Below are 13,443 nucleotides of genomic sequence, written 5' to 3'. Positions count from 1 at the left end.
CACTCACATCTTTTGATGTAGCCCACACACTGGAGGTGTAGTGTGTGTATGGGCCCCAATGTGAATGTGAATCATGAGTTTGTGTAAATATTTATGTAAATGTTTGTGGTTGTAAAATGATTGTTATAAATGTTGCACAACCCTAACACACACACACACACAAATGTATACATTCCTATATATAGAACCTCACCTAACATAATGTTTATTCACTCAAAACCTTTAATATCGACTTCTGATTCGAATGAGTTAAATATTAAGTAACATGGACCTATTTTATGTTGCATAATCTTTCTGATCATTTCATTTTGAAGGTAATTTTTATTTTGAATTTCTTAAAAGAAAACGTACAGGTCCCCCATTTTGTAATGTAGTCTCGTGTCGCAAAAATCTCAAAGTAGACCTTACTGTATGCTCGAACAGCCTCTCTAGCTACTTGCTGGAATAAGACTATACATTGATACTTTTCTAGATCCCGGATCAGAGCAACGAGAACTTCGTGCACTGAGGTGTCCTTTTTTGTACAGATGGAAATTAATGTGCCATCCGTAAGATATAATGACTCTTTCGTTGTCCTTTCTCATAACAGACCCAAGATCCAAACAAATTCCTAACTGCACTTTGTTTTTTTGTTTTTTTAACGAAGGAACAGTTCCACAGTCAAGCCTAACTGTACTTTGTTTTTTTGTTTTTTTAACGAAGGAACAGTTCCACAGTCAAGCCTAACTGCACTTTGTTTTTTTTTGTTTTTTTAACGAAGAAACAGTCCTACAGTCAAGCCTAACTGCACTTTGTTAGCAATAACTTGCATTTCGAGGAAGTTGATAACGATAGAGAGTAAAAGCAGTAGGTAGAGTAGCTCTCAAATCTCATACGATAAGAGATTATTCTTTCCACACCCCAAGTTTTCACCACCTATTGGAGACCCCACTGTGCGTTCATTACAGTAATCGGAACTATTCCTCTTCTAGGACTAGCAGAGTAGTATATTCATATAAAAAATCAGATTCATCAAACATCGATAGGTAAATCAAAAATTAAATTTCGATATATAAAATAGAGGGCCATGGACAGTAGAACAAAAAAAAAAACTGACCATCCATCTTACAAACCAAAATTCGATTTTTGATATACCTATTGATGTTTTCCTCAAATTGATTTTTCACATAAATATACTACTATGCGTGTCTTACAAGATAAACGATTCGAATTACCGCAATATTACATGCACGGTGGGATCCACAAATGGAGGTGGTCGAAACTTGAGATTTTCCACCTGTGATGGAGAGAATTTAATCTCATATGATAGAGACTAACCTAGCTAGGAACCGTAGAAAAGTTGATAAGTTACGTTCAAATATAGCTGCTCATTCGAATCCAGCTATATCAAATCAATCTTGCTTCCATACACAAACTTCAACCGTACACACAAATGATAATGACACGGTCAGTACATGAATGTATATATTCTACTGGTATTATGCAACAATTGACAAGCCGGCCGGACTCTGTAATGTGTCATCACTTTCAATTTCCCAGGAATGATACCCTGGAAAATTGTATTTCACACACCATACTCGAGAAAATTCCAAAATTGAACTGTTAGGAAAAGTTTTGCAACATTCGGTAATGCGTCTTATCTGTCAATGGATATTGACAGGGGAGAGAGAGAGACTATGGGTACAGACCATTTGTGCACAAATGGTGAACATATGCTTTGTGGGCCCTACTTCGAAGTCTCGCACAAATGATATATTTGGGACGTTCCTTAATTTTAGATTAACTTTCGATTGGCCTTGGGAAAAAATCAGTTCAATCAAATAATTATAAGTGCTTCCTGCAATCTGTATAACTTTTCATTCACGGTTGAGGATCCTGAATTTTGAATGGTAAGTTAAAAGCTTGGATCAAATTAACTCTAATAGTTTACTTCGATTGAAATGATTTTTTTGGGGATTACTGGAAACTATTTTGACATTATTAAACAACTTGGATCATTTGTGTGGAATTCCGTACTTATAATATTTTCGTAGTGATATATCAGATCGACTGATTTGATACTTGGACAGACTATTAGGTATTTATATCTGTCAGTATCTTGCATGCTCAACAGGTTAGAACTTCTACAACAATATACTCTCTCCTCCCCAAATTTCTTATCCGTTTTTCAGCATGCATGCCATTTTCGAATTACTACTTATATTGTTTGATCTATAATGTTTTCTATGATTTTAAAAACTTTGTTTAATAGATAAAATCAAGGTCTTAATGATGCTCCGATCCTAGCTAGCCTCTTAATTAATTCCCTCTCCTTTTAACTCTTATGCTCTTTGCCTTATCATAAAAGTGATGATTAGTATATATATATTCATAGACGTGTTAATACAATTGACACATGCATGCATGTCCTCGATGATCAAGTACTGTTATTTTGTTTTTTAGTTCGATCTCTCGTTTTCCTTATCTTTTGCTAGCTACCACCAAATAACTTAAATAGGATTTAGACTCATGCATGCATGCACCCCCCGCCAGTCAACATCCTTAATTGGGAAATTACAATATCACCAAAATCCCCTTAATTAATTTGTTTCCACGTACCTAATAAATTTAACCATTCAATTACCCATATGTCTCGTACTAATATATGACTGTAATCCTTCTCATGTTTCAACCACTCAAAGAATTTTTCATGTGTACAGTAAAACTGCTTAACTCCACTTTCCTAATTAATCTCTTTAGCATATTTCATCCCTATTACTGTAATTATTTACTCAAATCCCCACAAACTTAATTTTCAATTATATTTATCTCCATTATTAACAGTTAATCGGAAGAAACATGAAGTACGGATCTCACACTCGGAAATGTCCAACGAAAATAGCTAGGGAGTGCTGAATAAACACTCTAACAACTCTGAAGATTCTTTCTACAAATATGATGTGAAGGGTCATTGGCAGTGGCGTAGTTAGGAATTGACAATAGTGGGGCATTTTTTAAGCACGCTACAATAAACAAAAAAAAATCGTACTACAATGCCAAAACAATAAAAGAACGCTTGTTCTAAAAATAATAGAAAAAGAAAATACATTTACTAAGAAAGATAGTAATTCCATAAACTATCAAAGCAAATTAATTATTTGAACTGTCCCAAAGGATCAAGTCTTAGAGCAGTTAGATAAACAATAACTAAAATGTCAGTATTCAACAATCTTGATCCAATTAGGAAAAAAAAAGTTTTCTTTACAAATTTTGTCCTTAAAAAACCTTTAACTTCATCTTGATGCTGTAGGTTCTATCAACAAATACAATACTAATTTTGGAATTGTAAATAATTAATATAGTATAATGTGTATAACTCATGATTTAGCCACTTATGAATTTGGACATTATTTATTGGAGAGTTTCAAATGATAAGTGGTGGCTATTTTTTGCATTAGACATCTCACTTCGCCAATTTAATGAAATTGTTGTAATATTTTTAAAATAAAAAATTAATAGTGAAATCATATACAAAATGTATTGAAGTGATTAAACAAAAAATAATTTAAGAAATCAAAATAAGAAAAATATAAAATTTAGAAGAAGAAAAAAAACATTCAGTGGGGGCACATGCCTCCACTCGCCCCCAAGTGGCTCTGCCATTGGTCATTAATCACATACCTGTCAGCTGTCGTACACCAATGCATTTGGTTGATCTTTACTGAACATCGCTCAATAAAAAAGAAAATGAAATTGAAATAAACTTTATCGATCCATCAAATCAGTCAGAATGAGTCTGTTGACCCTTTTTTCTTAATTTATTTAGATTTTTTAGTCATCAAGTCTTGTAGCCTACATAAAGACATGTTAGGCCTATGTTTTAGACACAATCAAGTACGTATAGACACAATCAAGTACGTACATATTAAGAAAAGCTAAATTTTTCTAACATTTTTCAAGGCTTACATGTACGTAACGAAATATGGTACCTTAGAGCATCCACACTGGTGTTTGCCATTTCACCTCTTGTTCTTCTTTTTATCAGCAAAAGTGACATTTTATTAGAAGGAAAAAGGGGAGGAGGTTGGAAAATACATCCAGTTGGGATGAAGCCCAATCTCCTAAAGAGTCAAAGCCCAAACTCCACTTTCCTAAGTAATCTCTTTCACCCTTACCATTCTCATTTTTTGCCAATGAATAGTGTCATTTTGCCACAGAAAATAACAAGAGTGCTACACTCATGTATGTCATTTTCTCATACTCATTTTTCTCCACTCTCAATCAAAAATGGCAACGTTGTCATCTATTTTCTAAAATTTGGCAAATAAAATGACATTGCCATATTTGACGAACTTTTGATCTTGTGGGTGTAGTTGCCATTTCTTTTGCCATTTTTGAAAGATGGCAACAATTTTTTAAAAAAAAAAACCGGTGCGCTCTTAGCATTGCTCTTAACGTAGATTTTAGGAATGTCATTTCTCGCTCTATGGGCCCCTCAAATAGCATTAAGATTTGTCTTCTTAATTACAAAAAATTATGGTCTGTAACTATAGCTAGCATTAAATCGTACGAGGCTACGAGCAATATTGTTACAAAAAGCATAAAACAATTTGGCCGGTGGTGGTCATTGGTGGCAGTTTGGAGGTTGGGCCGGATGCAAGGTGCTTGCGGCTGACATCTTTCGGATTGGTTTTTGGGACCGGCAACATACGGCGGATTCACGGCAGTCCTCGCGGCAGCGGAAGCGTTTCGTATTCAGTCAAGTGTGGTGGCAAATCGGGCGTTAAAAGACAGTTAGGGTTGTTTTCGGGTTTGGGAGTGTTTTAGGGTTTTGTTGCTCTTTAACCAGCGTTTAGGTCTCGAATACCTTTGGAGATTAATTAATTTTAATTTTCTTGTACCCTTGTCCTTTTAGTCTTTGTAATTTTCGAATTCGGAGATTAATAAAAAAAATTGCTTATAAAAAAAACAATTTGGCATTGTTTGCAAATAGTTATCCGAATGACATTTCAACCACTGGAGCTTTGCTAAACGGTAAACGTACACGTACGCTTACTGCTATTTCAGTATTTTTTTTTTTTTATTGGCAACAAAATTTTATTGAACTCAACGAAATGTACATCGAGGTTGTCCACTCGACAAAGGGTGCTATTTCAGTAATGTTACCAATTATTTCGAATACCTTTTCTTTAGAACCAAGATATATTTAAGGTGAAATTATACAATAGTCTAAGAGTGTCGTCACATGGTACTTCAGACGGTTGATCTATAATTAAGTTGGATTAAGTTTGAAGCAAAATTCTCCAACTAGTTAGGGCACGCACATTACTCACGTGATTATTTGGGAGTAGTTGAGAAATCTTTTTAATCAAAAGTTGGATTTGATATTGGCCCACTAACCATCACAATAATTTCTTTCTTTTTCCTTCTTATAGACCGTATAACTTAGATTTGATTGAGAGTATCTACTTTGATAACTCCTAGTTTCCAGGTGTCAACTTCTGCATATCTCGACTATTTCTAGGGAAGTTAAGATCCAATCTCGGTGTTTAAATAGTTGGGGGGGCATTTAAATCGGAGCAAAATTCAGCATAAACTGATCTTATAAGAGTTGATAGAACTTGAAAAAAAATTCTTACTTTAGTACTTTAAGAATTTGAAGAAATTCCGAGTACTAAGCCTTGACCAGGGAGTCAAGGTTAGATTAAGAGTATCTATTAGCTGATACCTTTATACAAATGGCTTTTCAAGAAAATCCATAAAGTTTGTGCAGCACTGAGCAAGTGTTAAACAAATTCTCATCAAAGAAAAGAGGAAGATAAAGTTTAGTACATCTAAATAGAAGAAAAAGAATAATAATGCTTTGGTTTATGGTTATCCCTTTACATCTTTTTAAAGAGAGATTAGAATTTGACGGAAGATATCAACTGAGCATGAAAAGGGGGGAAAAAAATCTCAACCTACTTCTAGAAATCTAGATGGAATACTTGTACCCGGGGATGTACCCCGCTTAGGGGTGACAAATTGAACCCAGACCCATTAACAAACACAGATCCATTAACAAACCCAGACCCACCAATTAGAAAATAGACCCAACCCAACCCATTTATTAGTTGGGTAAGAATGGGTTCAAACCCAACTAACCCATTATTAGTTGGGTCATAATTGGGCATCAATTAAGTCAACTTAAATGATCCAATGGGCAATGAAAGTAACCCACCAAATTCCATCTCTTAATTGGTCTCTTTTACAATTGGGAAGTGGAGGAGTACGACCCACACCCCCCACCCCCCCAGGAGCATGGCCTTCTCTCTCTTTTTTATTCAATTGTTTTGTGCTAAATCACACGCGTCCAAAAATATTTTGAATGGTCCGAATTAAAAATCAATTGTGACCGGTAACAATTATTTTGACCAGCCAAAATTTAAAACACATCTCATCCATTAATTGCGCGAATGGACCCGTGAAATTGTGCTCCGCCGTGAATAAATTTCTCTCATGGTAGTCCCGCAAAAGGTTTGGATTAAAAAATTGACTTATTTTTTATCCTTATTCAAATTTTTTTTGCATTTTTTTTGTTTTGTGACTTATTAATTTGTTTTGATGAGAGGAATCAGAAAAGTAAAAAAATTTGATCAAAACTTATAATTTTTTGAATAAAGACAAAAAAAAAATAAATAAGACAAAAAAATTACTTACTCTCGTCTTTTTGAAAAAATTTATGAGTTTCGATCATAATTTTTTTTTACTTTTCTAATTTTTCGATCATAATTTTTAATATATATGTAATTGGGTTAATGGGCGGGTCGGGTTTGCTTTAAAATAAATGGGTCGGGTTAGGTATGGGTATGGGTAATTAGACTCATAGTTAATGGGTCTAAATGGGTCAATGACCTATTAAAGACCCAACCCACTAACAACTTACACAATTTGACCCAAACCCGCCCGTTTGCCACCCCTCCCCGCCTGACAGCGGTGCTGAGCTGTTTATTTCGACAATGGACGGCTTGGCTTCGCTCGGCCTGTTTATCCACATGATTTTGAACATGTTCATTTTTTGCAAGTCACCCTATATATAAACATATGGGGCAGTTTGCAGACACTTATTTTGACGCTTATTGTGTGAAACCCATTTTCGGAGTCCCACGCAACTAATTGGAGCTATTCAATTTGAGTTCCCATAAAAAATTAACTCGTTCAGTTATTGGTAAGGGCTCGATCGAATATTCATTTAGTTTTTATCCAATCAAATTTAGGGACAAAAACTAAATGAATCAGTCAAGCCCTTGCCGATATTCGAATGAGTTAATTTTTTTACAGGGAACTCTCAAAATCATGTTTTAAAGAAATTGAACGGCTCTGATTATTAGCGTGAAGCTCCGATAATTAAATAAGTGTCAATATACATACATGTATATATGTACGTGTGTGTATATATAAATATAATTATCGATAGCTAATCAAGTTGGACATTTCAAAGACCTTTTTTTGCGAGACTCATCATTGTACTGTTTGGATCACCGTTGTAGCCATAGCGGAGCCGATCGAAAAAGTTGAGGTTTGGAGAAATATGGTGGATAATGGATATATAGTGGTATATAAAGGTGAGTTGACCAGGGCATTCTATGGATTTTTCCTGGTTTTTTTTTTTTTTTTGGGCTAGTTAGGGTATTTTGCAACAAACAAGAAAATGGTAGAGTGTGTGTGGAGCCCATACACTTGTATGTGTGGATTTGCATTTGGGTGTGTAAAATGGGTGTGATTGTAAAATTATTGATCATGGCTTATTTAGGCTCCGTTCCGTTAAGATTATTATTTTTTAAGTATTTTTTTTTATGAGACAGATCATTCTCTCACGGTAGATCACCTTTAATTTAAAAATAATTACTTCAAAAAAAATCAACAAGAGCTGAACGGTTTCCACGGCAGTAAGAAACATTCACGAATTTTAACCGTTGTTTATCAAGATGCACGATCAAAATGGGTGCTTCCTGCAGTCGATCCAAAGAGTGCAGATAAGCCCGGTCCTAAAAAGTATGAGTAGCTTATCAAAACAGGGCACATGAACCCTTTTCTTTTTTTTTTTATAACAGAGGAACAGCCCTACAGCTAAGTCACTAAATGGATCCGATTGCGCAATTCAAATTTCCGAGGGAGCTAACGCGGTCTCACCAGTCACGACCTCCCACTTACATCAGGGTACTCACCCGGTGAGAAATCAAACCTGAGACATTGAGGAGTATTCCCAAAATCTAAATATCCGTCCGAACCACTGGGACAACCAATCGGTGTGTCACACGAACCATTTTTTTTTTTCTTTTCTGACCCTCTGATACCAGGAGTCGAGGACCATCCAACAGTATCAAAATCCACTTTTTTTGACTTTCTATCCCGTAGAAACCATCCAATGGAAATGGATTCTGTTTTTCTTTTCCCTTTCAAAGACCACTTGGGAGATTTAAGTGGACGGAATGAATTTTTCTTTTTTTTCCCCTCTATTACAGTCATTTCCAACTTTCTGTTTTTTGGTTTTTTTCTGAGCTCCCAAACAACCCTTTCCCTCCCCTATATAAGAAGTAAAAACCCATGCACCCCACAGCAGATATCCTCTGCAGTATTTTTTCTTAAGAAAAGAGGCATCTGTTCTGGTTACAAAATTCGGTCCTGCTTGGCAAGTAGTGAAACCAAAATTCTGAAAACCAAAATGGAACGGAGAGAGAAATGGGTATATGATTCCTCTTTGGATCACAAAGGAAGGGTTCCTCTCCGAGCCACCACTGGTGTTTGGAAAGCCTCACTCTTCATTATTGGTAAGAATAAGTACAGTTGATATTTTGTGACACCATGCCCAAAAAACACTGATATAGATTTTTTGACTTGCTTGGCTTGCACGAACATGAAGAAGCCTTTTTCTTCCATTTTTTTCCGGGCAACTAAACGCGCTAGGGTCTTAGAATTGTTTCCGTTTTCCTTTTTTTTTTTCGTTGTCATTATTCGTGTTCTCTTGAAAACAAAACCAATAAAAGTTCGGAAAAGATTTAAGATAGGTGCAAAGATTTTGTTCACAGTTATGAACACAAAGGTCGACTCTGAAGCCGCAGGCCTCGCAGTGTTGTTTACACAACGCCCATCGGTAGACGCTGCACAAAACTGGTTCTGTCAAAAACCGGTTCGCGTAGAAAATTCCTGTTTCTCTAGTGTTTTTAGTTTTTCCCAAAAACACAGCCTTCGGAAATCTGGTAACATTTTTAGCCCTTTTTGAAGAGTTTTTGCAGGAAATTTCCCGAAAACAGAATTTGAGAACATTTTTTTTTCCTGGGAAAAGCTTTACATGTTCTCCAGTTAATGCTAGTAGATAAATGAAAACGAGGAAAAAAAAAAAAAAACCAAACTTGGTATTGTTTTTTCACTACTTTTTGAATGGCTACTTTGTAACTTGAAACATTAGTAAACTAGTCTGGCTGTGGCTGTGATGTTTTTGTGGCAGCAATTGAGTTCAGTGAGAGGTTGAGCTACTTTGGAATCGCGACAAGTTTGATCATATACCTCACCAAAGTGATGCATCAAGACCTCAAAACAGCAGCAAAGAATGTCAATTACTGGACTGGTGTTACCACCATAATGCCACTTCTGGGAGGGTTCTTAGCTGATGCTTATTTGGGCAGATTCACTACTGTTCTTGCTTCATCCATTGTTTATCTTCTGGTAACAAATCTCAAATCCCACTTTAGATGGTCAAATCATTTCGGTTTTTCTCGTTCCTTCTCTTCGATAAGAACAACGATTTGAAACGATACGAATTCCTTTTCATTCTGTTGTGCCTTCACATAGGCCTCTATAACCAAAACTGGACTAGTGTTCTTTTGGAGGAAATAATATCGACAAGTGCTTTCTTCTGTTAGTTTGATCTTCCCATATGTCAAATTTAACTGATGACCTGTCTATTAGCGTTTTTTTCCTTTTCATTTCATTATAAGAATTTCCGATGTTTGGCAAACAGGGTTTAATCCTCCTGACAATGTCAAGACTAGTTCCAAACCTTAGGCCATGCGACTCCACCACTTGCCTTGAACCAAGAAAAATTCACGAAGTATTCTTCTTCCTGGCCATCTACTTGATCTCCATCGGCACCGGGGGCCACAAACCCTCCTTAGAGAGCTTCGGAGCAGATCAATTCGACGATGATCATTCAGAGGAGAGAAGAAAAAAGATGTCTTTTTTCAACTGGTGGAACTTCGGCCTGTGCTCTGGCTTATTGCTTGGTGTAACAGTAGTGGTTTATGTTCAAGACCATGTGAGTTGGGCTGTTGCTGACATCATACTTACTATTGTGATGGCTTCCAGCTTGGTGGTTTTTTGCATCGGGAAGCCGTTTTATCGGTACAGGAAGCCGCCGGGGAGTCCATTGACTCCCATGGTTCAGGTTCTTGTTGCAGCCTTTGCCAAGAGAAATCTTACTTCTCCCTCGAATCCTAGTCAGTTGTTTGAAGTTCCAAAGTCCCAGAAGACGGAGGGGAGGCTCCTCTGGCATACCGACAAGCTTAAGTAAGTTCATTTCCATCGATGTACCTTGTCATGACACAGGATCCTTTGCTCCTAAACTTTATGCTCCCTGTCTCATTGTACTCATAGTTGCACGAACATGGCTTGGTTCGTGCAACTACAAGTGAATTGGGGAAGAGACGTGAATTTTCAGACAGAGGATCCATGTCGCTTGTTTCGTTAGGGCATGTCTAGTCCTTTTTCTTAACTAGAAAACACTCAAAACCCATATACTCTCCTTGACTCGCGTATGCAATACCATATTACGTGTTTCAGATTTCTTGACAAGGCTGCAATCCTCGAAGACAAACAAAGTTCAGGTGAAAAGCAACAAAATCCATGGAGACTTGCAACTGTTACTCAGGTAGAAGAGATGAAGCTAATCGTCAACATGATCCCCATCTGGCTGACCACATTACCATTTGGTATTTGTGTAGCACAAGCCTCAACATTCTTCATCAAACAAGGCACAACCCTAGACCGCAAAATTGGCCACTCCTTCGTAATCCCTCCAGCCTCGATTTACTCTCTCGCTGCCATAGGAATGATCATATCGGTCATAACCTACGAGAAAATCCTCGTACCCTTTCTGAGAACCGCGACAGGAAACGAGAGAGGCATCAAGATCCTCCAGAGGATCGGAATCGGTATGGCTTTTTCGGTCTTGACTATGGTTGTTGCAGCCCTAGTAGAAAAAAAGAGGCTAACCCTCGTTGAAAATGATCCAACCAAAGGTTCAAGTACAATGAGTGTTTTCTGGTTAGCCCCTCAATTTCTCATAATTGGGTTTGGAGATGGATTTGCTCTGGTGGGATTGCAAGAGTTTTTCTATGACCAAGTCCCCGATTCGATGAGAAGCTTGGGGATTGCACTCTACCTTAGTGTGATTGGAGCGGCGAATTTCATAAGTAGCTGGTTGATAACAATTGTGGACTGTATCACTGAGGAAAGGGGGAAAAGCTGGTTCGGAAAGGACTTGAACAGTAGCCGTTTGGACAATTTCTTTTGGCTTCTAGCGGCGATCACCGCGGCTAATTTAGGGGTTTATGTGGTCTTGGCACGGCGGTATGCTTACAAGAATGTGCAGGGAAGGGCTGTTGTGGCTGTGGCCGATTGTTATAAAGGTGATGGTGTAGGAGCAGTGGAGATGGCATAGTTTTTAACTCTACTATATAGTATATAGCTTTTGTGTCTTTAAAATAGTGGTGTTGTAGTTGTTGTCTTCAGAATTAGTATATGATTTGTAGTAATTGTCTTCGGCATTATGTGATCAAGTTGTGGGTCATAATATGAATAGTTGATAATGCAAGATTGATGTACTTACATACAAAACGGGGGGGTTAAATTGTTTTAAGTTGAAGACTCCAGTAGCCTGTGAGTAAGGTTGTAAACGAGTCAAAAAGTTAAACCCGAGCTCGGCTCAAGCCTTAACGAGTCGAACTTGGTCATTTACTAAATAGGCATCTTTAATCGAGTCGAGCCTCCCTTAATGAGCCGAACTTTTGTTGAACAAGCCGAACTCCACTCGGCTCATTTACTATACGATTCAAGCTGAGCTCACAAGCTGCTCAGTTCAATTACAGCCCTACCTGTAAGCCAATTCCAAAATAATAACTGGGTCAACACTCAAGACTTGGCATTAAAATTTTGAAATTCTCCAGCAATGTCAATCATACATGTTTACTGTTCACACTTCACACTGTTCTTTTGGTATATTACAACGTCATAACTTGCTTATCAGAAAACTTGAACTCTTCTTAGTGGAAAACACTTATTCACGAGCTGTCAATTTCAGATGATTTTTGTTGACCACAATTTACATCGTGTCTGGAAAATGACAAAAATGTGAGATGCATGTGTCAAGAAGTGAAGTGTGAATAACACAGAAGGGACGATCAAAAATAATAATAACACAGAAGGTGCAATTGAAAGCTGCTACAACACAAAATTAGGTCCCATCCCACCTAATTTTTTCTAAAACTTTTAGTTTTACTCTTATTTGAATTTTTTTCGGGTTTATTAGTTTTTGCTCCAAATTTTTGTGGATTATTGATTCATCTCAATGAGATGAATCGGTAAAAGTAAAAAAAACCCAAATAATTTGAGAAATAACCACTTTTAGGTATTAAAAAAAAAAAAGTTGACTTTTTTGGCTTAAAAGTGGTTATTTCCCAAAATATTTGGGTAAAAGTAAAAAATTTTAACCTTTCCGATTCGTCGAGACGAATCAATAATTCACAAAAAAAATTGGCACAAAACTAACAAACGCGAAAAAAATTCAAATAGAAACAAAACTAAAAGTTTTAGTTGATGGAAATAATCCACTTCCAACTTTTTACACTTCTTGTAGAGGCTAAATGGGAAAAGGGTAAGCTTCACTGACCTCCCCTGAGAATTCTAACAAATGCAGAAACCTCGCCCTGCCCTTCCTTGCTTTTACTGACAATATACATATTTCCCCCTATTAATTTACTTACTTCACCAATAAAATGACCAAATTATCCTTTGGTAATTATTACTTGCTCCTAGAGTACCACGTGGCAATGCTCTAGGGGCCTTCTCGAGCACACATTTGTGTGAACTTCACCACCAAGTGTGTGACTCACACAAATGTGGTAAAAAAGAACCGTGCATGACCACACGGCAGTGCTTCGAAAACACCGAATAATCTGCTTTCGTGTTACATGGCCACAGAATTGCTAGGGATTCACACGAGAGTTCTCTATATAACCTGGAGATGCTACATTCAAAGAAAAGGAACCAATCGGTCCGAGACAATGGAAGGTATTCTATACAACCTTAAAGTTGGGGAAGAACGAATAAAACTCCAGAGTAAAGGCATAAACTTCATCTATACCTTAGAAGCAGTAGCAGTATGAGAGTAGAGCTGAATCATTAAACAAGGCGAGGCCAAACCTCCGT

At 37.0% G+C, this 13,443-nt stretch overlaps 1 protein-coding gene across 1 annotated transcript; it reads left to right on the top strand.

Moving 5' to 3' along the window:
- Positions 1 to 8,392: 8,392 nt before the first annotated feature.
- LOC131299739 (protein NRT1/ PTR FAMILY 5.6-like) lies at positions 8,393 to 11,853 on the top strand. Its single transcript, XM_058325319.1, has 4 exons — positions 8,393 to 8,789; positions 9,467 to 9,684; positions 9,980 to 10,524; positions 10,798 to 11,853. Exons 1-4 carry the CDS (start codon positions 8,393 to 8,395, stop codon positions 11,675 to 11,677), a joined length of 2,040 nt encoding a protein of 679 aa, XP_058181302.1. The 3' UTR covers positions 11,678 to 11,853.
- The last annotated feature ends 1,590 nt before the right edge of the window (positions 11,854 to 13,443 follow it).

The sequence above is a fragment of the Rhododendron vialii genome, chromosome 9a, assembly GCF_030253575.1.
Source record: "Rhododendron vialii isolate Sample 1 chromosome 9a, ASM3025357v1".
NCBI classification, from domain to species: domain Eukaryota; kingdom Viridiplantae; phylum Streptophyta; class Magnoliopsida; order Ericales; family Ericaceae; genus Rhododendron; species Rhododendron vialii.
This window is presented reverse-complemented; position numbering and strand designations above follow the sequence as displayed.